This window comes from Lampris incognitus, chromosome 12 (genome assembly GCF_029633865.1).
Source record: "Lampris incognitus isolate fLamInc1 chromosome 12, fLamInc1.hap2, whole genome shotgun sequence".
NCBI lineage: Eukaryota > Metazoa > Chordata > Actinopteri > Lampriformes > Lampridae > Lampris > Lampris incognitus.
Genome location: NC_079222.1, coordinates 36,153,381 through 36,181,191, shown reverse-complemented (window position 1 = coordinate 36,181,191; position 27,811 = coordinate 36,153,381). Strand labels below are relative to the sequence as shown.

Below are 27,811 nucleotides of genomic sequence, written 5' to 3'. Positions count from 1 at the left end.
ACACACACAGACCCCCAGCATGCACCGAGAGAGAGAGACGGGGGGTGAGAGAGAGAGGGAGAGAGACGGGGGGTGAGAGAGAGAGGGAGTGTTAGAGAGAGACAGAGTGAGAGTGAGTGAAGGGAGGCGAAGGTGTGAGGAAAGAGAGGGGAGAAGAGACAGATGGGATTGAGTTTGTTTCAAGAGGGTGAAGTTGTAAAAGAAGAAGGCTAAGAAAAATGACAAGATGGAGTTGACTGGTAGAATGAAACACTAAGGATTACTGGGTCGACACACTTTTGTTGTCAAGTATACTTGTATTTATTGTTTGCTTGTTTGTTTTGTTTTTGTTGGTTCATCTCTGCAGACCTCTGACATATCTGGGACTAAAGATCTTCTCTGCCTTTGGGGTTTGTGAGTTCCTGAACTGTTCGGAGGCTGCACTGCGCTCCTGGCTGCAGCTCATTGAGGCTAGTTACCATGCCTCCAACTCCTACCACAACTCCACGCACGCTGCTGATGTGCTGCACGCCACCGCTTACTTCCTGCGAAAAGACAGGGTCAAGGTTAGATGCGAACACACACACAAACACACAAAGATGAACATACATACACACGTGTGTGCATACACACAGACACAGGTGGGGTTAGATCTGCATTAGACCAGAAGACCTCTGCAGACTGACAACTCATAGCGATGAAGAAAGGAACAGTCAACAGGAACAGTCCACACGTGGCTTTTCAGAGGAAAGACCGGTCTTTACGTACTCTGATCATGTAGTGATTATAACTGACTACCTAAACTCGTCCTCTAGGGCAGTGGTTCTCAACCTTTTTGGGGTCCTGGACCCCCCGCGTATTTTTGATCTACCCTGGGGACCCCTCCACCTGATCTTGGGGGAGGGGGGTTGCAATTTGATAGAAACAGTAGAAACTGCATTTTAAATGGCATTATAGCATTTATTCACTCTTTGGGGCAAAAATAAGAGCTTTCAGTTGTAACTTAGATATAGTTAACACAACAGAACTCTTATGCAGTAACTTTCAGATATATGTAACAAAACAGAATATGTATTCAGTAACTTTCAGATATAGGTAACAAAACAGAATATGTATTCAGTAACTTTCAGATATATGTAACAACACAGAATATGTATTCAGTAACTTTCAGATATATGTAACAAAACAGAATATGTATTCAGTAACTTTCAGATATATGTAACAACAGAAATTTTATGCAGTAACTTTTAACAATGCAAACGGGAGCGAGATCTCTTATTAAAATACAATAAATTACACTTGTGAAACAGATGTAATTAGAGAAAAAAGTCCTGTTACCCTTTATAGTTTAGGTAGATAAAGGTCTCAGTCACATTTGAGTAAAATAATCCTATTTCTATAAATGTCATAGGATCTTTTTTTTAAAAGATATTTTATTTTCACGGACCCCTTGCAATTACACCACGGACCACTAGGGGTCCGCGGACCCCCGGTTGAGAAACACTGCTCTAGGGTTCAGTTACATAGTTATAAAAACAGGTTACCCCGGGGCGTCCGGGTGGCGTGATGGTCTATTCCATTGCCTACCAGTGCAGAGATCGCCGGTTCGAATCCCTGTGTTGCCTCCGGCTTGGTCAGGGTCCCTACAAACACAACTGGCCGTGTCTGCGGGTGGGAAGCCGGATGTGGGTATGTGTCCTGGTCGTTGCATTAGCACCTCCTCTGGTTGGTCGGGGCGCCTGTTCGGGGCGGGGGGGGACTGGGGGGAATAGCGTGATCCTCCCACGTGCTACATCCCCCTGGTGAAAGTCCTCACTGTCAGGTGAAAAGAAGCGGCTGGCGACTCCACATGTATGTGAGGAGGCACGTGGTAGTCTGCAGCCCTCCCCGGATCGGCTGAGGGGGTGGAGCAGCGACCGGGACGGCTCGGAAGAGACTCTTCCGAAGAGTGGGGTAATTGGCCAGATACAATTGGGGAGAAAAATGAGGAACCCCCCCCCCCCAAAAAAAATAAATAAATAATGAATAAAACAACGCACACAACAATGTTTAGGCAATCTGACTTAAAATGGTGACGACAGCGTGGCGTTGTTCTCCCGCGGGTCGACGAACCGCCTAAAATGCTTTACGGAGGTCGGTCTGTAAGTACGGGTGTTCGTAAAATGGGCGTTCATAACCCGGGGACTACTTGTATTGTGAATCTTGTCATCATCATCATCATCATCATCATCGTCGTCATCATCATCATCATCAGTAGTTCAGTACTCAAAATGCCCATGCATATGGTGTTTCATTCAGAGCAGTCTGGACCAAATGGATGAGGTGGCAGCGTTGATAGCAGCCACAGTGCATGATGTAGACCACCCTGGAAGGACCAACTCCTACCTGTGCAATGCTGGCAGTGAACTGGCGATCCTCTACAACGACACCGCAGTCCTGGAGAGTCACCATGCAGCACTTGCCTTCCAGCTTACTGCCCGGGACAGCAAGAGCAACATCTTTAAAAACATTGACAGGTCAGAACGGGGAAGATGGTAATAAAGTTCTAAGTCAATGTATAGTTCAAAGTCTTGTGTATTAGAATAGGGGCACGGTGGCGCAGTGGTTAGCACGGTCACCTTACAGCAAGAAGGTCCTGGGTTTGAGTCCAACCTTGGGGGTCGTCCTCTGTGTGGAGTTTGCATGTTCTCCCCGTTTCCTCCGGGTGCTCCGGTTTCCTCCCACAGTCCAAAGACATGTAGGTCAGGTGTCTCGGCCGGACTAAATTGTCCCTAGGTGTGAACCTGTGTGTGGTGATGGTCTGGTGGCCTGTCTGGGGTGTCTCCCCACCTCCCGCCCAATGACTGTTTGGATAGGCTCCAGAATCCCCACGACCCTGAGTAAGGATAAGCGGTTTGGATAATGAATGAATGTATTAGAATAGTTTAAGTATTGTTAGCTGGGGCTTTAGTTTGTCTACAGGCCTTTCTCAAACCAAATGCAGATTTAAAAATCTCTACGAGCAGTGAACAGAGGTGAGTTGTCAGCTGGTGGGACATCACACAATAATGCATGGCAACAGCAACGTAAACCTTTGCTGATTTTAATGTGTTGGGTCTCACCCACATTTCTCGGTGACTGCTGTTTGCAGGACCCAGTTTCGAACACTGCGACAGGCGATCATCGACATGGTGCTGGCCACAGAGATGACGAGACACTTTGAGCACGTCAACAAGTTCGTCAACAGCATCAACAAACCACTTGCTGCCATAGAGGAATCCAGCTCACATGTAAGAACTGTCACACTTTCTTTGTTTTGTGTGTGTGTGTGTGTGTGTGTGTGTGTGTGTGTGTGTGTGTGTGTGTGTGTGTGTGTGTGTTCTCCTGGATCGCCACCTTACCGTGGTGGAGAAGCTTGCATGTGCCAGTGATTCCAAGAGCTATGCCGTCCGGAGCTTGGCTCCTGGTAGGGTCTCCCAAGGTGGACATGTCAAAGGGGAGGTTCCAGATGAAACACGATCCAACAAAGACCTCAGCTGTGGAAGATGTCTCCAAATCACAACGGCAGTGAAGGTGGATGAAGGCTGCAACAGAGAGTGGTCCCCAATCGTCTTGGTCCTACATGCCATTGGACTCTGGCCGCCCCCTGCCAAGGACTGGCAGGGGGCGGCTGCAGGTGCATCAGCCACTCCACCTAAAAAGCTGTCACATGCAGGCGTCCTCCCATTAGGACGCTCCAGGATCGACCTCTACACCCACCTGAAGACCCAGAGGGAAGATGGTCATACTCGACCCTGAAGGACCACCAATGATGTGTGTGTGTGTGTGTGTGCGTGCACGCATTTAGTACTTGACATTTTGTAGAATAAACATTTCCCATGATGAGAAGGGGTTACCCTTTGACTAGCCTAGTACAACCTGAGAGCTCATCACTGAGACGTTATCTGTCGCAGAGCATCAAATCATACGACGCTGCATCCTGCTGTCCTGCAAAGTTGTGGGTTGAGGGAGCTTAGTGGAAAGAGCTGGGAAGCATTAGGCTCATATGTTTAGTTGGCATGTTGGCATGGTATGTTTGGGGCAGCACAGTGGCACAGTGGTTAGCGCAGTCGCCTCACAGCAAGAAGGTCCTGGGTTCGAGACACGGGGTAGTCCAATCTTGGGAGTCGTCCCGGGTCGTCCTCTGTGTGGAGTTGCATATTCTCCCTGTGTCTGCATGGGTTTCCTTCAAGTGCTCCGGTTTCCTCCCACAGTCCAAAGAAATGCAGGTCAGGTGAATCGGCCTTACTAAATTGTCCCTAGGTGTGAATATATATAGTCTGTGTCCTGATATCCATTCCATGATACCTCCTCTTCTTCTTCCTCCACACTCTGTCTTCTGCTGCCTGGGGTACTCAGTCAGCAGTCCATCCTTAGGGTGCCCTATTTCTCATGTATTAGTGGATGTTCCTTGTTTCATCCTGGATAGTGGCCCTGACACTCACTAACCCTCGGCCCCCATCTTTTCGCTTATCGTACAGTCTCAGGCTGCTGGACTTCGGGTGGAACCCTCCATTCATTATGAGGAGTTCCCGTGTCCTGATAGCTGTGACTTCTACCTCCTCCTTTGGCCAGCTTATAATTACAGCTGAGTATCTGAAGACTGGTAGGGCATATGTGTTAATGGCTTGGATCTTATTCTTCCCATTGAGCTGGCTCCTCAGGTCCTGCCTCACTCTCTGGAGGTTGCCTGTGGAATACCGTGAAGGCAATTTCTCTGCCATATCCTATGCTGTTTGCTTAGTTTTAATCTGTGAGCATGTATGATCTTTACCATGTTTAACTTAAGTCTATATTGCTTAGATAGAAGTTCATATATAACAGAACAAAGGTGGTCTTATAAGGTGTCTTCTTCATATCAACAAATAAAGGCCTGTTGTTAACTGTTGGTTGATAGCAGAAGAATGTGTGAGAAACTCACTGGATGTATCAAAGTCTATACACAGTAACAAGAGAAATGGCCTTGGTGGGATGAGAGCTGGAAAAACATGAGATAAGGAGGAGAAGAACAGACAACTGCCATACATATAAGAGAGACCATACTGTCCTGATCGGGGCAAACTTTATCTATGCTTTGTGCGTCTATTCATGAACATATTAAAGTGTCACAATACTGAAGAGATTTTTGTATTGCTCCTCATTTATTGTCAGAGTAGAATAAAAAAAAAAGCCATGACAATACCAAGGTACTTGTAACTATCCTGTATGTCTGTTATCCTGCCATCTGGTAGTTCAACCCCTTCAGTCCTCGACACTATTCCTCTTTTTGCCACCATTCGACCACACTTGTCCAGTCCAAAAGACACATCGATGTCGTCGCTGTAGATCGTGGTGAGGTGGATCAGAGAGTCAATGTCTCACTCATTCTTGGCATACAGCTTGATGTCATCCGTGTATAGGAGGTGGCTGATGGTAGCTCACTTCTGAACCTGTATCCATAGCCACTCTGTGATGACCTGACTGAGGGGGTTCAGACCTATGCAGAACAGCAGTGGGGACAGTGCATCATCTTGGTATATGCCACATTTGATGGTTACCTGTGGGGTTGTCTTTGAGTTGGCCTCTAGTGTTGTTTTCTACTGCCGCATTGAGTTCTTGATGAAAGCTATTAGTGTCCTGTTGGCTTTGTATACTACCAAGCACTCCAATAACCAGGTGTGGGGCATTGAATCATAGGCTTTCTTGTAGTCAATCAAGGCTGTGCTCAGGTTGGTCTGTCTGGTCTTACAATCTCTCGTGAATGGTATATCAATGGAAAATATATATATATATATATATATATATATATATATAGATAGATAGATAGATAGATAGATAGATAGATAGATAGATAGATAGATAGATAGATAGATAGATAGATAGATAGATAGATAGATAGATAGATAGATAGATAGATAGATAGATAGATATAGATATACACTATATAGATATATATAGATAGATAGATAGATAGATAGATAGATAGATAGATAGATAGATAGATAGATAGATAGATAGATAGATAGATAGATAGATAGATAGATAGATAGATAGATAGATAGATAGATAGATAGATAGATAGATAGATAGATAGATAGATATAGATATACACTATATAGATATATATAGATATTTATATTGATATTCCGGTCCTCATTAGTTGAGCACTTCTATCAACACCATTGACGATTTCGGGAAAATGTTTGACAGATTGCAGCTGATGATTGCTTATGGCATCAAACAGGCTTGTACTGTCTCATAAATAATTTACTTGACTCACTGGATTATTTTGCTCCTTATTTGTTGATCACTTTCCCTACCGTTGAGTGTTTCTTTAAACAAAGTTTTATATATTTATACACACACACACACATACACACACACACTTAAGTGTACACCTATACATATTTCTGTCTTTTATGTGTTTCTAATAGACTGAGAACAGTGATTATGAAGGCAGGGCCAGCATGAGGAACTCTCCAGAGAACCGGCTGCTCATCAAAAGGATGTTGATCAAGTGTGCAGATGTTGCAAACCCCTGCCGGCCACTTGAGCTGTGCATTGAGTGGGCCGGGCGCATCTCTGAGGAGTATTTTGCACAGGTATGATGGGGATATTGCTCTTTAGCCCAGTGAAACCAATACAGTACAAACCTGTTAGATCTGTTACAGAGAAAAAGGTTTTTGTTGGAGCTCTTACTTTCTATCTTTTCAGTTGTCTAAAAATTCTACAACACTGAATGTATTCCTCTTAATCTACTGATTAGCTGGCTATACATTTACCTGGACTTGTCATTCCAGCTCTTTCTCTTTTACGATGACTTGGCTGTGTGTTTGTGTGTATGATCTGCAGACAGACGAAGAGAAGAGACGAGAGCTTCCGGTGGTAATGCCGGTGTTTGACAGGAATACCTGTAGTGTGCCCAAGTCTCAGATGTCCTTCATAGACTATTTTATCACTGGCATGTTTGACGCCTGGGATGGTAAGTACATGGACACTTTTTCTGTTATGTGCAATTTGTTGCAATGTGTTTGCATGTTTTTTTGTACTTGCTAGTTTTGGAGATCGGCCCTGTGATGGTCTGGCGGCCTGTCCAGGGTGTCTGGTTTGGATAATGGGTGGATGGATAGTTTTTGAGAGCGTGGTTGAGGGTAGATCCTGATGTATGTTTGTTTAGTTATTTTCTCCTCAATTCCCTATGCCAAGTAGGCTGATCCTGTATCAGCCTCCTGTGGATTTCTTATTAATTTAGATTCCATAAAAGGCCATGGTGTCAGAACTGGTAAGACAGATGGACAGCATGTCCATAGGGGTCTTCATTTCCCCATGGTGCCCCATCCTCCCACTTCTTCAACCAGCTTGCACACATTTTGCTCTTTTCTACCCCTGCCAGTGGTATAGTGGATTTATTTCTACAATGCCCCCCCTTATCGATCAATATTTGGTAATGAATATTCAATTACTAGTATTCACTGTTGAACAAATGTGCTAGTCTTACTGTTCATTCCATTGTTTGGCCTTAACACTCGAACCACCGGGATTTCACTCCTACCTGAAACGACCATGGGTGGTCAACATGACCGCCAGTGTTTAAACTCTATATTCTGTCAAGATAAATACCCAGTTGAGATATTAATGCATTGCATATGTTAGTAAGTCTGTTAGGAAACGACTGACACCAAACTTAACATTTTACCAACTATAAAACTATTTCTAAACTTCAGAGAGACACGGTCGAACGTAACAAGGCCTATCAAATGTGAAATGTAAAACAAAACTGAAACCAAATATTGAAACAGTCCCAAACAACGACCGGAACTTAAAAACTACTAGAACGACCGTTGGCAGTCATTTTGACCGCCATGGTTTTTAAACTCTATATTCTGTCAAGATAAATACCCAACTGAGCTATTAATGCGTTACATATGTTAGTGTGTCTGTTATTAAACTAGCTGACACCAAAATTAACATTTTAACAACTTTAATACTATTTTTCAAACAATTTAAAATGGCCGCTGTCCAACGCCTGTAAATACTGCAGCGCCTCGGTGGTAGTCACGGTGCGTCTGTACCCAGACATGTTGGACATCATCACACATCAAGTTTAGACTATTCCTCTCCACTGGAGGGCGCTAGAGTGTTTCTTGGACAGAGCAACGAACTTCACGAAGGAAATGACGTGACCAACACGCGTCATAAATAGTCATATGACGCACACAATCACGTGCAGATTACAAGCGGACATTTTGACCGCTCATGGTGGTTTTAGGTAGATCTTATCATAACTTTTTTTTGCGTGTGTGCAACGGATCTAAAACTCATTTTAATGTAAATATATGCAATTTTAGGAGAATTCAGGGAGCAGCAGGTCTGTATCTATCCCCCCCCCTCCCACAAAGTTATTAAACTTTGAGAATCTAAAATGGTCATAATGGCGGCCTTGGTCCGTTCTATGATGCTCACGCCACCCTAAAAACCATGATACCAGTTTATAAAAGTCCTTAAGCTGGCTCTCACGGACGTCATCGCTTCAGAAGCCTCTTGTTAGTTTACTGAAATGGTTTCAATTCATGCAGTTGACTCAAGGTGTGCCAGTATTGCTTCTAATGAGAAGCAACCAGTCACAGTGCTGTCGCTGTTCATGAGAACTTAGAAATCACTGTGGATCCATGTTTCTTTTTTTTCCCCGTATTTCAAATGATTTGTTCCTGATCATGTCTTTTTTTCCGTTGAGTTTTCCCTCCTCTGCATCGAGGGTCTGAGGATACGGGTTGCCACACATTACACAAAATATACTGTAACTGTAAAGTCCCCTGGGACTGAATTGTGATGCAGAGCCATTCAAGCAAAATTTGACTTGACTAGGAGCTTCCAGGAAAAGCTGGGGAGAGGTATATGAAAGGCTCTCAGGACATTGTGGTACTGATAGTCCTCCTTTCCCACTGGCTTTCTCTTTAGTTTAGTCCCTAAAGAGGAAGCTTGTTTACTGTCAACGCAACTTTGATGTCACGGAAAAATTCCAGCCAGCAGTTGGATGGAAAGAAGTTGCCGGGGTGTCGAGGGAGAGGAAGTGGGGAAGAGAGAAGCAGCATGGCGAGCAAAACCCACTCACAAACAAAAAAAACATCCAACCACACATGCAGCTGCATTCAGTTCGCCCAGGTCGCAGCTGGGCCAGTGAGGGGGGGTCACTACTGGGTCACTGCCGGGTCACTGCCGGGTCAGCAGCCTGCAGAGCTGCAGCAGAGGTCACAGCAGGCTGCAAATGAGAAAGTAAACAGTGTGGGCTGTTCTGGGAACCAACTCGTGCACCGCAGGCCGCGACCTGTGTGTGTGAGAGAGACCTTTTTACCCCAGATGTCCTATTGTGTGGGAGCAACATTGCAGTGTTTTCATAACATTAGCCACCGTAAATAAACCGATAACACACACACACACACACCACTCACACACATACATTTACATTTATGGGCACACATAAACCCACATAGTACTACATAAACTCCCAAATGCATGCACACACACACACATATTCCCCTCATTTGAAACAACAACTTAAAGTTGAGTGATGGCAGGTGTCTCCGGTCACCTGACATTTCATGGTAGTAATTTCATTTTATTTTTTTATTTTGAGATACTTTATTGATCCCTGTGGGGAAATTACGCTCTATATTTAACCTATCCTAGCTGTGTGGCTAGAAGCAGTGGGCAGCACCCGGGGACCAACTCCAGTCTGTCTTGCCGTGCCTTGCTCAGGAGCACAGACAGGAGTGTTAACCCTAACATGCATGTTATTTGGTGGGGGAAACCAGAGCACCTGGAGAAAACCCACCGCAGACACAGGGAGAACATGCAAACTCCACACTCCAGATCAAATCTTGCAAGACACACTTTCCCAGAAATGTTGTGTTATTCTGCAACGCGTGCACGTCTGTGTTTATATGTGTCTGTACTGTCATTATAGTAATCTGACCCTATCCTCTCTTTCCATCTCTCGTAGCCTTTGCTTGCCTGCCTATCCTTATGGAGCACTTGACGGAGAACTACACCTATTGGAAGAGTTTAGACGATATGAATTGTAAGAGCCTGCGTCCCCCGACCCCTCCGTGACACGGCCCTCCTCGCCTCCCCTTCCCACCTCTCCATCGCCCTCAGTGGGGACGGACTGCGAACACGGTTCTGCACTGGAATTGATCTCGTTTACTGCGATATTCTGGAGCTTCACAACCCCCCAGGCCCTACATGTATCAAGTAGCAAGTCATTGTGATGGGGAGTCGGAGACCAATCAAGGACACATGGCTGACTGAGAGCGCTAAGACTTTGGTTCCTACTCGAATCACATCCTATTCTCCTTCAGGGATTTGTTCACAGGTAGTGTGCTATCACTGAAGAAAAGGTTGTTATTTGAGATTGCTCTTCAGGGCCTCTCCAACCCCTGCGAACCCTCTTTTTTGACACTTTAGGGCAATTTTATGTATCGCTTCTGGCACCGCTATTGAATTCTGCGGGCCTCGTGGCTCAGCAGGCAATCTGAACCAGACAAGAACAAAGGAAACACGCTAAAAAACAACTGCACTTTAGCCGATCAAAACATGTCAGTGGTGAGCGCTCCTGTCATCTATTTCCTTTGGCAGTACTGTCTGTTTTTTAGTTGGGTTTTTTTTTTGTTCGTGATTCTTTCTTGTTCGGTTACTCTAATAGCAATACGGAGAATAAGACGGTGACCGATGTTGTAAACACGGTAACAACAGAAATTGTTACCGTGTGTTTGTATACATTTATTAGGGCAGCGTATCGGCAAAAATCGGGTGATACGATACGTATCACGACACAGGGGTGATGAGTCAATATATCACGATACTGTAACCAAGGCGATACATCGTGACTTCATAGGCCTGTGTGCTTTGTGTTTACACTACGTCCTGTCTCGGTTGACACTGTTAGGGTGGAGTGGACGAGTTGAATGGCTGAATACAACACTGCTATCTAACAGTCGGGGCTTTATACTCAGCACAAAATGAACCACTGCAACAAATATTTGCATGTAAACCGTTATTTTGAGAATCGATAAGTCTCACAAAAAGTATCGCGATACCCAAGTGTATCGATATTTTTTTCATCGCAAACATGAATATAATAACATAATATAATGAAGAGATATTAGTTAATGCCCATCTCTCAACCTCTTTCCCCATTCGGATGAGATGTTCTCCTCCTACCAAAGGAGGTGTTAGCTGTAAAGTGTTGTTGTAGCAAGATTGGCACTAAGGTCGACTGGACCCACATTCTTTTGTCCGGGACCCAGTTTTTGATGAAATTCTTCAATGTGAGATTCCTGTTCGCCCGTATGGACACTACCCTTAAGGGCCCAGTTTAATAGCTGCTATGATATTTTGATATAGGGATGCTCCTCCATACCCCCACAGGAACAGGGAGCCCAACACAGGGATCAGCTCTGTAAAGTAACACCAGCCTGGAAGCACAGTCCCACTAACAGAGGTCAAAAGGAAGTCGGTCTGTCTCTGGTGAATGTAAAAATGGATTGTCATCTAGTTCTATGAAAGGCTTAAGAGCATATCACCCAAATACCGGTCCCCAGGTGAACCGCTTTCTATCAGGATTACAGGACCATACTGATGGATTCCTGTGCTCACTTCGAGGGCTATGCAGACTTCTATTAGTGAAGATAGTAGAGCTCAGGTGGTCGAATGGATTACCATCGTGTTACACGATAAGACCTGCATTTAAGAGCAAATCGTGGAGACAATGTTGTATCTAGACTTATATTGACGAGGCAAGGTCAGAGTGTTCACGACCAGTTGAGGTCACGATGTGTCTTGACAACTGTGCACAGATATTAGAGGTTAATACTTCATCTAGTTAGATGCTATTAAGTGGGATTAAAATTGCAGTTTTGTACTCCCAAATATAAAAACACCTGAAGAAATTAGCATGAATAGTAGTGAATGAACTGTGTGAGGGAGCCACGTCAGATGTAGAGCAAACTACTGATCGTCTTACTGAGTTTGGGAACAAGATCGGGACGGATTAAATCTTCTCGGCCATGAGCAAAGTGATTAAGAAAGGATCTGTATGGGTTTTCAATTTGCAACTGCAAATTGGATTTAGATGCATTATTTCACTACAGCAGATATTAATGCAGTTCTTTGACAAGTGACCCTTTAGGGCCCGCTCATCTTAGGGTTAACACAATTGAAATCCGTGGCAGCTCGTATCACACTGGAGATCCATCCTAAATACAGTACTGAAATAATCTCTAAAAAACAAGGTGGCTCTGATCCGGTGTCTGTCCGGCTGATGTGTAATCTCAACGCAACTTCCAGCGTCTACTCCCAACACCGCATACTCACCCCATCTCCAGTGAGGAGGGCCTGGGTGCGAGATAAAGTCCTGTCAAACCTAGAAACGACAGATACAGCAACATACTAACAGCAGTGTCCATGTTCACAGGTGCCTTACTCTTTTTACCCATCCCTACAAAAACCAAGCTACTCTTCCAGTTGAGAGTCAACTGAATGAAGCCAAAAGACAAAGCCATGAAGGTTTTATTTCCAAAAAAAAACCTTGAAATATAACATGAAAGGCTCGGACGTGCCGAGGATGAATTGAAGAGGTCGTCACTTTCTTGTTGAGCGAGGTCTAAATGCCTTAATGTCCCCACCTCTCTGTTTTAGGCTTCACTATAATCACAATGCTTCTGTTACTGCTGAGGTGTGGCAAGGATGTCATATAACTTGGCTTGACTTTGTGTTGATCTTTTGTATAACATCGTTGCCAGTTGTGTGTGTGTGTTGAGGGAAGCGATCTGAAGAAGAAAAAGGCCGATTCTTCCCATAATTTCCCCTTTGTATGGTGACTTGAAATGTGGGATGAATTTTGCTGACCATGTGAGAGGATATTCTTACAAGCTGAACTTGAAGATTTCTACCCACAAAGATAACCGAACATATTCTCATTTTTTTTTCCACATCGCACGCATACAGACATGCCTCTCCTCCTGGCACTGGTAACGACCCACGTTTGATTCGTGAACTCTGGTGGCGTTTGTCCCTCGTGCCTCCCTTCTAGATAAGAGTCAGTTAAGGTGAAAGTCGGATTGTACTGCCGTGACGTGGACGAGCCATCATCGTTAATGGTGGTTCGGCTTTCATCTCTTGCCACTTCTTCTTCGTCTGTCTCGCCAATTCAGAGGTTTCCTTACACTGGTCTACAAAAATATAGTTTTTTTTTCTTGCGTGGACTTTGGAAACTGTTTTTGGCTAATTTTGGGCTGCTGAATCCAAATCTGAGCTCAGATTTGCTCTATCACGTCAATTTTTTGTGCTATCTGTATGCTCCTTATTCAGGATTTTTACAAAAGTTGACCATCTAGTCTGGCAATCTTGGTGGGGACAAAAATGACCCCTATTCATTTCCTAAGTAATTTCATGCTAGGCTGGGTGTTTATTTATTCATTGTAATCATTTTTGCATCTATCGATCTTCTAATGCAACAGTGTTTTTTTAACTTCCGAGTGTAAAATTGCCGTTTTCTCAAAAATAATGATTTTTCACAGTTCAAAAACCTGATGTGATAGGCAAAAACTGATGCCAGATTTGGATTCAGCACCCAAAAGTGAGCTAGAATCCGTTGAAAAACCCCATGCAAGAAAAATTGTGTTGACCAGTGATCAGTTGGTGCAGACAATGTGCCAACTCTAAATTGTTTTATAGTTTCAACACAAGACAGAAATATGCTGGTGACAACACATGAAATAATGACGTATACATATATAATACATATACACATATATATGTATACATATATATATATATGTATACACACATATATATAAATACGTGTATATGTATGTGTGTGTGTATATATATATACTCACACATATAATGTATATGTGCTCTATTTTTGCATTACCATTGGTCATAAAAACTGTAATGTGTTTTTTAAATATGTAATTTCCTGAGGCATAGGAGTAAGAAGAGCTTTTGCATCAGTTATATTAGAAGTGATCAACCACATCTAAGTGTTTTGTCCGTTTGCCACCTCTGGATTTTGTTGTCTTCTTTCAATGTTCTGTCAAAAACCCTCCTAACTGTCAAAACCTTTTTCTGTGGCAAAAAGAAAGGAAAAAAAATTCTTGAAATACAAAGTTTTACATGAGTGGTAAGCAGCTTTTATTCACCACCTCGTCAGGTAAAAAGACATCAGTGTAATCAGAAAAGTTCAAATGATCACAAACACATATAACAAACTGTGACGTTTCTGACCCGAGAGGAAGGAAACTTAAGCAACAACTCTCACAAATACAAAGAAGTGTCAGCAAACACATGCACACAACACAACGCCATATGCCAAGTTTGCCAAGCGCTAACGGGTTCACATTCATTGTTCTGCACATGCTCACTTCAAATGCCCCTCTAAGCCTGCAGAGGCTGTTTTTTTTTACTACTTTATTGATCCCCGTGGGGCAATTCTTTCTCTGCATTTAACCCATCTTAGCTGTGTAGCTAGGAGCAGTGGGCAGTTGCAGGGCCCGGGGACCAACTCCAGTTCGTCTTGCCAAGCCCCGGTCAGGGCCACAGACAGGAGTATTAACCCTAACATGCAGGTCTTTTTGATGGTGGGAGGAAACCGGAGCACCCGCAGAAAACCTACCACAGATACGGGGAGAACATGCAAACTCCACACAGAGGACGACTTGCGATAACCCCCAAGGTTAGATAACCCCTGGGTTCGAACCCAGGACTTTCTTGCTGTGAGGCGACAGCACTAACCACCGGGCCACTGTGCCGCCCTCCACTTAGAAACAGAAAATGTCTCGTACACAAACATGTTTTACATAAGATATGGATTTCATCCGCATAAAAACCGTTTGTGTAGTTATTATTGACACTGACATCACATGTTCTTGTGGAAGTGTGTGACATACAACTGAACATGCATGTGTTGAATTACACACCAGACACAATGAAAGCCATGTACAACAGGGAGGAACTTTTGGCCTTACTTCGACATGCAAACCTCTACTTTAATTATGCAAGGGTTAACAAAAATTGAGTAAAACAACTTCGGTTAAGGTTAGGGTCACATTAGGCACGTGCAACGGTTGGCAGCAAGTTTCATGAATCACAAAACGTGGGTTTGCCTGTCACAGGAGGCCCCCTAGTGGCTCCCTGCAGAATCACACCTAGCCGGCCTATTACCATTTGCCAAGTGCGTTGCCTCACTCTTTTATAAATATTTGAACAAGCCTTAATCTTCATCACTTGGAGAAGCCATGCAAGAGACATGAAGGCTACGGTCATAACTACTCAGTGCAAAGAGAAAACTAGTCCATCTAGTCTTCATCAATAAAGATTAAGTTCTTAAATCCAAAGAGAATTCTGGGTTTTTATGCATCACAATTAGATGGGCATTATAGAGCAGCCTTATGTTGCCCTTACCTTGACTTATGCAAGTAGAACAAAAGGCTCAAACACATTTCAGGTTGACGCGTGTACATGTCTACAATCATTTTGAATCGTGTCATTTGCAAAAGCTGTTCTGCAACACCCTATCTAGAAGTGGTTATTTTGTGGTTTTTATGACCCCAGTTTTTCCCATTTCTTTTTGGTCTTCAGCTCCTCTAGCCCCTTCGCTGTGAGGAACTTCACAACCATAGACTGCCAATAAGAATGTCGTAACGGAGAGGGCGTCCGGGTAGCGTGGTGGTCTATTCCATTGCCCACCAACACGGGGATCATCGATTCGGATGCTCATGTTACCTCCGGCTTGGTTGGGCTTCCCTACAGACACAATTGGCCGTGTGTGTGGGTGGGAAGTCAGATGTGGGTATGTGTCCTGGTGGCTGCACTAGCGCCTCCTCTGGTCAGTCGGGGCGCCTGTTCGGGGGGTGGGGGTGAGTAAGGGGACTAGTGTGATCCTCCCACGTGCTACGTCCCTCTGGCGAAACTCCTCACTGTCAGGTGAAAAGAAGCGGCTGGCGACTCCACATGTATCAGAGGAGGCATGTGGTAGTCTGCAGCCCTCCCTGGATTGGCAGAGGGGGTGGAGCAGCAACCAGGACGGCTCGGAAGAGTGGGTTAATTGGCCGCAGAAAAAGCCCCCCCCCCTCAAAAAAAATAATGTCAATGGAGAACATCGTCTGTTGTCTCTTTACCATCCTAAGACAATGGTGATACTTTTATGAGTTTTGTTGCAGATTCCCGTCATCGTGAGCCGCCAGGTGTTACTGACATGCAGTGGAAGTCCACAGAGCTGAAGGGCTCACCATCTGACCTTGACTGACGAAACCCACGTCACTACATCACCACCTGCTGATTTCTGAGTTGCATGTTAAGGTGTGCCAGTTGAAGCAATGCACTCTCAAAATGAGTTAATTACTGGTTTATCAATAGCTAATCAATTAACGGTTTACTTAAGAATAATTGAGAGTGGATCACAGATTAGAATTTGATTCACATCCTCAAAAAGTGGCACTTTCTTTTTCTTATGTTCTGCTTCTCTCTGCCTTGCTTCCTTCTGTATACATCACAATGGGTTCAGAAGAGATTTGGCTCTTCAGTTTCATAGAGGAATTTGGGGTAGTAACAAAAATGAAATCATAAGGATGGACATGTGGTCAGTGAAATAAACTTGCAGCATATTGAGTGAAATGACATGTTAAATTAAATAACATCTTATTGAGATCAATGGTAAAACTTAAATTTAATTTAATAAATCTTTTAAGATTTGATAAGACGTTTCCCTGAAAATCCCCATCCTCTTCCATCTGTTCATCCATTATCCAAACCGCTTATCCTGCTCTCAGGGTTGCGGGGATGCTGCAACCTATCCCAGCAGTCATTGGGCGGCAGGTGGGGAGACTCCCTGGACAGGCCACCAGGCCATCACAGGGCCCACACACACACACACACCTAGGGACACTTTAGTCCGGCCGATTCGCCTGACCTACAGGTCTTTGGACTGTGGGAGGAAACCGGAGCACCCGGAGGAAACCCACGCAGACACGGGGAGAACATGCAAACTCCACACAGAGAATGACCCGGGACGAACCCAAGGTTGGACTACCCCGGGGCTCAAACCCACGACCTTCCTGCTGTGAGGCAACTGTGCTAACCACTGCGCCACCGCACCACCCCACCCTCTTCCTTGCGGATGAAAATGATCTCTGCCTTGTAACTGGAAGCCTCTGGGATTAAGCAGTGTACTAATAGCCAAAGATGTGACTGAATATGATTTCAGCCGATTACCAAAAGAGAGGGCTCCGTAAATAATGATGACAGAATGTCACTCCAGCCTAAACTGTCACTCCAGCCTAAACTGTCACTCCAGCCTAAAGTTCTGCAGAAATAAAAATACACTACTACTACTACTACTACTACTTTCAGCTGCTCCCGTTAGGGGTTGCCACAGCAGATCAACCGTCTCCATCACTTCCCGTCTTCAGCATCTTCCTCTGTCACACCAGCCACCTGCATGTCCTCCCTCACCACATCCATAAACCTCCCCTTTGGCCTTCCTCTTTTCTTCTTCCCTGGCAGCTGCATATTCAGCCCAGTATACCCAGCATCTCTCCTTCACACATGTGCAAGCCATCTCAACCGCCCCCCCAGTTTGCCCGTTTCCCTGCAAAAAGTATGAATGTCACTAAATATTATTATCTAATATTTATAAGTATGTTGCTATACACAGAGAGTCTTGAGACATCCATATCAAAATTACAGTAAAACCTAAAGTTTCGATGACGTTTTATTTTTTGTAATGTAGTACCTTTAGTGCACACATGGGGGCGACATTACACTCTGCCCCCCTACGGACATTTCTCCTAAATGGACGAACAACTTGTTCCATTTTTACAAAAACAAAACAAATGGAGCACGTGACCTGTGGTGCAAAATGTAGCCCGTGTGTAATTGATATTATTAAAATGTTTGCGTTACATGAGATTGTGTGGCGAGCCTGTGACTCGCCACACAATCTACAGCCACAGCCAGTATATTCACATTCAGGATATTTTCTATTCCTGATGGTTGATACAGTAATAAATACCCACCCATAATTTCAGTGAGTTTTTAAAAGTCTAGCACACATTCTGCTTTTGAAAGTGAAAATGCAAATAAGAATAATGTAAATAAATTCAACTTGTTCCTGAGAGACGGCAGGCCGACACATGACCCGTAGCTGTCGTTTTGTTCAGTGCAAGGATACGACATCAGAGTCCTCCTTTCTCCTCCAGTTTCTGAAACAACGCCAGACTGCGGAGGTGTGACTGCCTCTCTCCGTTCTTCCACAGAATCAGCAGGTGGTCCGTGGAGCACGTCACTAAACCCCTCTCGCCAAAACTGACAAACATCTGAAAGAAGAGCAGCAGAAAATACCTCCAGGGTAGGAATGGAGCTGAACACTCAGTCACCAGAAGAACAGAAACCCTACTGAGAGGATTTGGCTAGAGCACACCGGGTCCATTAATACCTGCAGATCGACGCCTTGATGCCAGGGTATATCTTAGCATCGTAGGAGACCAGGTTCATCCATTCATGGCCATGATGTACCCCCCCCCCCAAGCGGATGGGTACTTTCAACAAGATAATGCTTCCTCTCATAACGCAAGAACTGTCCAGGGACGTTTCGAGGAACATTCCGGTGAAATGACGTTAACGACCTGGCCATCACAATACCCTGATAACGACCCCATTGAACTCCTTTGGGATGAACTGGAACGCAGCCTCTGTGGTAGGGGACATCCACCCATCAGCCCTGCACAGGTGCACGAACAGGAACACTTGTCGTTTTATTTCATGTACTAGCTTACAGGAAATCAAACGAAATATCGTTTCACTGAGCCCACAGCAGTGCAACACAAAGACAAAAACACATCCAAAACCTACAAGAACACACATATCCAAACTAACATATAGATCCAAACTAACACACACATCCAAACTAACACATATATCCAAACTAACACACACATCCAAACTAACACATATATCCAAACTAACACACACATCCAAACTAACACATATATCCAAACTAACACATATATCCAAACCAAACAAAAAAAATCACTGTCCAAGGGAACGCACGCCAGCCAGGCTGACTGTCGGAACTGCTGGTCTGCATGGGCTAGCAGTTACCTTAGCCTGCCCCGCTTCCACGTCCTGTCAGACCGCCCTCGGTGTTTCCTCTTCGGGCGCAGCTCCAGGCAGGGCCGTGGTCCTTGGCCCACAGGAAGCAGCAGACCAGGCTTCCTCAGCCGATCCAACGCCAGCTCTCCCAGCCATACACCCTCGACACACCTCCCCGCACTCCACACAACGACACCATAAACACCACAGTCGACGCCAGATATGGCCGCCGCCAGACCGCCATCACTGTTATCGGAACTGCCGGTCTGCATGGGCTAGCAGTTAGCTTAGCCTGCCCCGCTTCCGCATCCTGTCAGACCACCCTCGGTGTTACCTCCTCAGACGCAGCTCCGGGCAGGGCCGTGGTCCCTGTTCCCACAGGATGCAGCAGACCAAGCTCTCCCAGCCGATCCAGCGCCAGCTCTCCCAGCCATCAAACAAAGACACAAACTTAGACGCAGACGTGGACAAAGACACTGCACGGACAGTGCTGGGTGAGGCCGCTGCAAATGTGAATTCGCGCCGCCATCTTCCCACACCGGAAGCGGAAATTGCTGGTGTCTGCATGGTCAGCTTTTAGAGACCTGCACGAGCCAAAAATTCCAGCCCTAGTCCGGCCCCACCCCAACAAAGTCTGCAATCTTTCAGCCCGTAACGACACCAATATCACTTTAAGCTCTCTAATACATGTTCTCTCTGACACATGCTAACACACACACACACACACACACACACACACACACACACACACACAGCATGGTCAACTAATCACATGTAATGCAGGCGTACATATGTATAATATTTATAAAATATCGATATGACAATTTTTCATACAGTAGCCTATGTGTGTTCTGCACGTATATGTGAAGTTAAAGGAGCCCGAGTCCAACCCAAGCCCGATCTACCCGAATCGACTCAGCGTGTCAGAACCCATTGGGACCCGGGCGGCGCTGCAGCCCTCTATCAGCTTTAATCCCAAGATGCTACAGGATCCTTGCTGACTCGTTGCTACAACAGCTGGCAGCTGTTATCAGGGCCAAAGGTCGTCGATGCAGGAGTGAACTAAGGTCTCTGTTCTTCTGGTCTGAGTGCATCTTGTATTTTGCAGTACCCATACAGTAATTCAGGATCAGCACTTTCACGTAGAACAGGACACAACCGTCCCGATTTTCCACATCATGACGTCTTACCTGAACTGCCCCAGAGTGCCCAATTAGATCGCCCATCAGCTCCAGGGTTCTGATGCTGGGGAGCTCCATAATCTTCTTTGAGGGAGGACATGCCTGCTTGCTGGACCGTCCAAAAGACCACATCCCGAAGAACCCTGTGAAGAAGGAATCGTTAATTGGAGCGTACAAAGGCATTGAGAGTAATCATGGAATGAGATGGAAATATGTGAGACAGAACAGAGCTCACTGCACTGTGGCTGATGAGCATTCTGCAGAGATCACAGGTACATGCTATATATATATATATATATATATATATATATATATATATATATATATATATACATACTATATGCTGTGAAATATTAATGCATGGGCCTTCTACCAACAATTTGTTTTTTCCAGTCACACGGCGGGCCCTGGTCAAGTTCACGTCTAATCATGTCAGACTCGGCGGAAGCCCTGCGCTTGTCTTTAACACGCAATGCTTGCTTTGCTGCTGTGTCAGCCATGTCAGTCATAAATTGTTTGTTGGACGGTTGTTTTAGCAAGGACGGCAGAGTTCACAAGGTCAACTCTCTCGCTTAGGAAACCGTGCGTGCGATGTTGTAGGACGATTTGCATAGTCGGTCAATATAACTAGCGAAAGTTTCTGATGGTTGAGTGTGTGTAACTGGGTCTTAAAAAGAAGGACATTGGCGTCCGGGTGGTATGGCGGTCTATTCCGTTGCCTACCAACACGAGGATCGCCGGTTCGAATCCCCCTGTTACCTCCGGCTTGGTCGGGCGTCCCTACAGACATGATTGGCTGTGTCTGCAGGTGGGAAACCAGATGTGGGTACGTGTCCTGGTCGCTGCACTAGCGCCTCCTCTGGTCGGTCGGGGAGCCTGTTCGGGGGGGGGATAGTGTGATCCTCCCTGGTGAAACTCCTCAGTGTCAGGTGAAAAGAGGCAGCTGGCGACTCCACATGTATCGGAGGAGGCATGAGGTAGTCTGCAGCCCTCCCCGGCTCGGCAGAGGGGGCGGAGCGGTGGCTGGGATAAGCTTGGAAGAGTGGGGTAATTGGACAGGTACAATTGGAGGGGGGGGGGGGGGGGGGGGGCAAAAAAAATCAACAAAAAAAAGAAGAACATTGTTGCTTAAGGGTTTTTTTGGACACCTAGGGATACGTAACAAAATCCACAAAGACACAGGATATTTTCTGTCTGCTCAGATTAGAGAGTTCAAGCTTTGGTGGCAAAGCTGTGGCTGAACAGCCCCCATCCACAGCTGTTCACAAGACAGATGTGCTGCTGTGCCTGTGGTGACTGAACAGCAAAAAGGTTAATCTAGTTTAACAGCCAAAAGCTGAAGAGAAGTCACACTGCTTGGACCTTCCACTTCTGCAAACAGGGTGACATAAACTGAAGGAATTCTTCCACTAGACAGTTTGACGTGAAGACTGTACAGTGAAGACAGGTGTCCTTCTACAGCTGTGAAGACTGTACAGTGAAGACACGTGTCCTTCCAACAGCTGTGAAGACTGTACAGTGAAGACAGGTGTCCTTCCTACAGCTGTGAAGTCTGTACAGTGAAGACAGGTGTCCTTCCTACAGCTGTGAAGACAGGTGTCCTTCCTACAGCTGTGAAGTCTGTACAGTGAAGACATGTGTCCTTCCTACAGCTGTGAAGTCTGTACAGTGAAGACAGGTGTCCTTCCTACAGCTGTGAAGACTGTACAGTGAAGACAGGTGTCCTTCCTACAGCTGTGAAGACTGTACAGTGAAGACAGGTGTCCTTCCTACAACTGTGAAGTCTGTACAGTGAAGACAGGTGTCCTTCCTACAGCTGTGAAGACTGTACAGTGAAGACAGGTGTCCTTCCTACAGCTGTGAAGTCTGTACAGTGAAGACAGGTGTCCTTCCTACAGCTGTGAAGACTGTACAGTGAAGACAGGTGTCCTTCCTACAGCTGTGAAGACTGTACAGTGAAGACAGGTGTCCTTCTACAGCTGTGAAGTCTGTACAGTGAAGACAGGTGTCCTTCCTACAGCTGTGAAGACAGGTGTCCTTCTACAGCTGTGAAGTCTGTACAGTGAAGACATGTGTCCTTCCTACAGCTGTGAAGTCTGTACAGTGAAGACAGGTGTCCTTCCTACAGCTGTGAAGTCTGTACAGTGAAGACATGTGTCCTTCCTACAGCTGTGAAGTCTGTACAGTGAAGACAGGTGTCCTTCCTACAGCTGTGAAGACTGTACAGTGAAGACAGGTGTCCTTCTACAGCTGTGAAGTCTGTACAGTGAAGACAGGTGTCCTTCCTACAGCTGTGAAGACAGGTGTCCTTCCTACAGCTGTGAAGTCTGTACAGTGAAGACATGTGTCCTTCTACAGCTGTGAAGTCTGTACAGTGAAGACAGGTGTCCTTCCTACAGCTGTGAAGTCTGTACAGTGAAGACAGGTGTCCTTCCTACAGCTGTGAAGTCTGTACAGTGAAGACAGGTGTCCTTCCTACAGCTGTGAAGTCTGTACTGTGAAGACATGTGTCCTTCCTACAGCTGTGAAGTCTGTACAGTGAAGACATGTGTCCTTCCTACAGCTGTGAAGTCTGTACAGTGAAGACAGGTGTCCTTCTACAGCTGTGAAGACTGTACAGTGAAGACAGGTGTCCTTCCTACAGCTGTGAAGACTGTACAGTGAAGACAGGTGTCCTTCCTACAACTGTGAAGTCTGTACAGTGAAGACAGGTGTCCTTCCTACAGCTGTGAAGACTGTACAGTGAAGACAGGTGTCCTTCCTACAGCTGTGAAGTCTGTACAGTGAAGACAGGTGTCCTTCCTACAGCTGTGAAGACTGTACAGTGAAGACAGGTGTCCTTCCTACAGCTGTGAAGACTGTACAGTGAAGACAGGTGTCCTTCTACAGCTGTGAAGTCTGTACAGTGAAGACAGGTGTCCTTCCTACAGCTGTGAAGACAGGTGTCCTTCTACAGCTGTGAAGTCTGTACAGTGAAGACATGTGTCCTTCCTACAGCTGTGAAGTCTGTACAGTGAAGACAGGTGTCCTTCCTACAGCTGTGAAGTCTGTACAGTGAAGACATGTGTCCTTCCTACAGCTGTGAAGACTGTACAGTGAAGACAGGTGTCCTTCCTACAGCTGTGAAGACTGTACAGTGAAGACAGGTGTCCTTCTACAGCTGTGAAGTCTGTACAGTGAAGACAGGTGTCCTTCCTACAGCTGTGAAGACAGGTGTCCTTCTACAGCTGTGAAGTCTGTACAGTGAAGACATGTGTCCTTCCTACAGCTGTGAAGTCTGTACAGTGAAGACAGGTGTCCTTCCTACAGCTGTGAAGTCTGTACAGTGAAGACATGTGTCCTTCCTACAGCTGTGAAGTCTGTACAGTGAAGACAGGTGTCCTTCCTACAGCTGTGAAGACTGTACAGTGAAGACAGGTGTCCTTCTACAGCTGTGAAGTCTGTACAGTGAAGACAGGTGTCCTTCCTACAGCTGTGAAGACAGGTGTCCTTCCTACAGCTGTGAAGTCTGTACAGTGAAGACATGTGTCCTTCTACAGCTGTGAAGTCTGTACAGTGAAGACAGGTGTCCTTCCTACAGCTGTGAAGTCTGTACAGTGAAGACAGGTGTCCTTCCTACAGCTGTGAAGTCTGTACAGTGAAGACAGGTGTCCTTCCTACAGCTGTGAAGTCTGTACTGTGAAGACATGTGTCCTTCCTACAGCTGTGAAGTCTGTACAGTGAAGACATGTGTCCTTCCTACAGCTGTGAAGTCTGTACAGTGAAGACAGGTGTCCTTCTACAGCTGTGAAGACTGTACAGTGAAGACAGGTGTCCTTCCTACAGCTGTGAAGTCTGTACAGTGAAGACAGGTGTCCTTCCTACAGCTGTGAAGTCTGTACAGTGAAGACAGGTGTCCTTCCTACAGCTGTGAAGTCTGTACAGTGAAGACATGTGTCCTTCCTATAGCTGTGAAGTCTGTACAGTGAAGACAGGTGTCCTTCCTACAGCTGTGAAGACTGTACAGTGAAGACAGGTGTCCTTCTACAGCTGTGAAGTCTGTACAGTGAAGACAGGTGTCCTTCCTACAGCTGTGAAGACAGGTGTCCTTCTACAGCTGTGAAGACTGTACAGTGAAGACAGGTGTCCTTCCTACAGCTGTGAAGTCTGTACAGTGAAGACACGTGTCCTTCCTACAGCTGTGAAGTCTGTACAGTGAAGACAGGTGTCCTTCCTACAGCTGTGAAGACTGTACAGTGAAGACAGGTGTCCTTCCTACAGCTGTGAAGTCTGTACAGTGAAGACACGTGTCCTTCTACAGCTGTGAAGACTGTACAGTGAAGACAGGTGTCCTTCCTACAGCTGTGAAGTCTGTACAGTGAAGACAGGTGTCCTTCCTACAGCTGTGAAGACAGGTGTCCTTCCTACAGCTGTGAAGACAGGTGTCCTTCCTACAGCTGTGAAGTCTGTACAGTGAAGACAGGTGTCCTTCCTACAGCTGTGAAGACTGTACAGTGAAGACATGTGTCCTTCCTACAGCTGTGAAGTCTGTACAGTGAAGACAGGTGTCCTTCCTACAGCTGTGAAGTCTGTACAGTGAAGACAGGTGTCCTTCCTACAGCTGTGAAGACAGGTGTCCTTCCTACAGCTGTGAAGTCTGTACAGTGAAGACAGGTGTCCTTCCTACAGCTGTGAAGTCTGTACAGTGAAGACACGTGTCCTTCCTACAGCTGTGAAGTCTGTACAGTGAAGACACGTGTCCTTCCTACAGCTGTGAAGTCTGTACAGTGAAGACAGGTGTCCTTCCTACAGCTGTGAAGACAGGTGTCCTTCCTACAGCTGTGAAGTCTGTACAGTGAAGACATGTGTCCTTCCTACAGCTGTGAAGTCTGTACAGTGAAGACAGGTGTCCTTCCTACAGCTGTGAAGACTGTACAGTGAAGACAGGTGTCCTTCCTACAGCTGTGAAGACTGTACAGTGAAGACAGGTGTCCTTCCTACAGCTGTGAAGTCTGTACAGTGAAGACACGTGTCCTTCTACAGCTGTGAAGTCTGTACAGTGAAGACAGGTGTCCTTCCTACAGCTGTGAAGTCTGTACAGTGAAGACATGTGTCCTTCATACAGCTGTGAAGTCTGTACAGTGAAGACACGTGTCCTTCCTACAGCTGTGAAGACTGTACAGTGAAGACAGGTGTCCTTCCTACAGCTGTGAAGACTGTACAGTGAAGACAGGTGTCCTTCCTACAGCTGTGAAGACTGTACAGTGAAGACATGTGTCCTTCTACAGCTGTGAAGACTGTACAGTGAAGACATGTGTCCTTCTACAGCTGTGAAGACTGTACAGTGAAGACACGTGTCCTTCCTACAGCTGTGAAGACTGTACAGTGAAGACATGTGTCCTTCCTACAGCTGTGAAGACTGTACAGTGAAGACAGGTGTCCTTCCTACAGCTGTGAAGTCTGTACAGTGAAGACAGGTGTCCTTCTACAGCTGTGAAGACTGTACAGTGAAGACAGGTGTCCTTCCTACAGCTGTGAAGTCTGTACAGTGAAGACATGTGTCCTTCCTACAGCTGTGAAGACTGTACAGTGAAGACATGTGTCCTTCCTACAGCTGTGAAGTCTGTACAGTGAAGACAGGTGTCCTTCCTACAGCTGTGAAGACAGGTGTCCTTCCTACAGCTGTGAAGACATGTGTCCTTCCTACAGCTGTGAAGACATGTGTCCTTCCTACAGCTGTGAAGACTGTACAGTGAAGACATGTGTCCTTCCTACAGCTGTGAAGACTGTACAGTGAAGACAGGTGTCCTTCCTACAGCTGTGAAGTCTGTACAGTGAAGACATGTGTCCTTCCTACAGCTGTGAAGTCTGTACAGTGAAGACAGGTGTCCTTCCTACAGCTGTGAAGACAGGTGTCCTTCCTACAGCTGTGAAGTCTGTACAGTGAAGACAGGTGTCCTTCCTACAGCTGTGAAGACTGTACAGTGAAGACAGGTGTCCTTCCTACAGCTGTGAAGACTGTACAGTGAAGACAGGTGTCCTTCTACAGCTGTGAAGACTGTACAGTGAAGACAGGTGTCCTTCCTACAGCTGTGAAGACTGTACAGTGAAGACATGTGTCCTTCTACAGCTGTGAAGACTGTACAGTGAAGACACGTGTCCTTCCTACAGCTGTGAAGACTGTACAGTGAAGACATGTGTCCTTCCTACAGCTGTGAAGACTGTACAGTGAAGACAGGTGTCCTTCCTACAGCTGTGAAGTCTGTACAGTGAAGACAGGTGTCCTTCTACAGCTGTGAAGACTGTACAGTGAAGACAGGTGTCCTTCCTACAGCTGTGAAGTCTGTACAGTGAAGACATGTGTCCTTCCTACAGCTGTGAAGACTGTACAGTGAAGACATGTGTCCTTCCTACAGCTGTGAAGTCTGTACAGTGAAGACAGGTGTCCTTCCTACAGCTGTGAAGACAGGTGTCCTTCCTACAGCTGTGAAGACATGTGTCCTTCCTACAGCTGTGAAGACATGTGTCCTTCCTACAGCTGTGAAGACTGTACAGTGAAGACATGTGTCCTTCCTACAGCTGTGAAGACTGTACAGTGAAGACAGGTGTCCTTCCTACAGCTGTGAAGTCTGTACAGTGAAGACATGTGTCCTTCCTACAGCTGTGAAGTCTGTACAGTGAAGACAGGTGTCCTTCCTACAGCTGTGAAGACAGGTGTCCTTCCTACAGCTGTGAAGTCTGTACAGTGAAGACAGGTGTCCTTCCTACAGCTGTGAAGACTGTACAGTGAAGACAGGTGTCCTTCCTACAGCTGTGAAGACTGTACAGTGAAGACAGGTGTCCTTCTACAGCTGTGAAGACTGTACAGTGAAGACAGGTGTCCTTCCTACAGCTGTGAAGTCTGTACAGTGAAGACAGGTGTCCTTCCTACAGCTGTGAAGTCTGTACAGTGAAGACAGGTGTCCTTCTACAGCTGTGAAGTCTGTACAGTGAAGACATGTGTCCTTCCTACAGCTGTGAAGTCTGTACAGTGAAGACAGGTGTCCTTCCTACAGCTGTGAAGACTGTACAGTGAAGACAGGTGTCCTTCCTACAGCTGTGAAGTCTGTACAGTGAAGACAGGTGTCCTTCTACAGCTGTGAAGTCTGTACAGTGAAGACATGTGTCCTTCCTACAGCTGTGAAGTCTGTACAGTGAAGACATGTGTCCTTCCTACAGCTGTGAAGACTGTACAGTGAAGACAGGTGTCCTTCCTACAGCTGTGAAGACTGTACAGTGAAGACAGGTGTCCTTCCTACAGCTGTGAAGACTGTACAGTGAAGACATGTGTCCTTCCTACAGCTGTGAAGTCTGTACAGTGAAGACAGGTGTCCTTCCTACAGCTGTGAAGTCTGTACAGTGAAGACATGTGTCCTTCTACAGCTGTGAAGACTGTACAGTGAAGACATGTGTCCTTCCTACAGCTGTGAAGACTGTACAGTGAAGACATGTGTCCTTCCTACAGCTGTGAAGACTGTACAGTGAAG

At 45.8% G+C, this 27,811-nt stretch overlaps 2 protein-coding genes across 3 annotated transcripts in view; one reads left to right on the top strand and one right to left on the bottom strand.

The window, feature by feature from the left end:
- Positions 1-10,109, top strand: part of pde8b (phosphodiesterase 8B) — a 66,505-nt gene extending 56,396 nt beyond the window's left edge. The window contains exons 17-22 of the mRNA XM_056290475.1: positions 347-545; positions 2,278-2,495; positions 3,110-3,248; positions 6,411-6,578; positions 6,829-6,958; positions 9,977-10,109. Of these exons, the coding sequence (XP_056146450.1) occupies positions 347-545; positions 2,278-2,495; positions 3,110-3,248; positions 6,411-6,578; positions 6,829-6,958; positions 9,977-10,086 (964 nt within the window). The 3' untranslated portion in view covers positions 10,087-10,109. The remainder of the gene's footprint in view (positions 1-346; positions 546-2,277; positions 2,496-3,109; positions 3,249-6,410; positions 6,579-6,828; positions 6,959-9,976) is intronic.
- Positions 10,110-10,683: 574 nt separating this feature from the next.
- Positions 10,684-27,811, bottom strand: part of wdr41 (WD repeat domain 41) — a 31,241-nt gene continuing 14,113 nt past the window's right edge. Inside the window, exons 13-15 of one of the 2 annotated variants that reach the window (XM_056291222.1) lie at positions 20,316-20,449; positions 18,206-18,350; positions 10,684-13,062 (exon numbers count right to left, since the gene is read on the bottom strand). In XM_056291222.1, the coding sequence (XP_056147197.1) occupies positions 18,210-18,350; positions 20,316-20,449 (275 nt within the window). In that variant the 3' untranslated portion in view covers positions 10,684-13,062; positions 18,206-18,209. Of the gene's footprint in view, positions 13,063-16,178; positions 16,319-18,205; positions 18,351-20,315; positions 20,450-27,811 lie in introns of those variants that run through there. The other variant, XM_056291221.1, reaches the window with a different exon arrangement.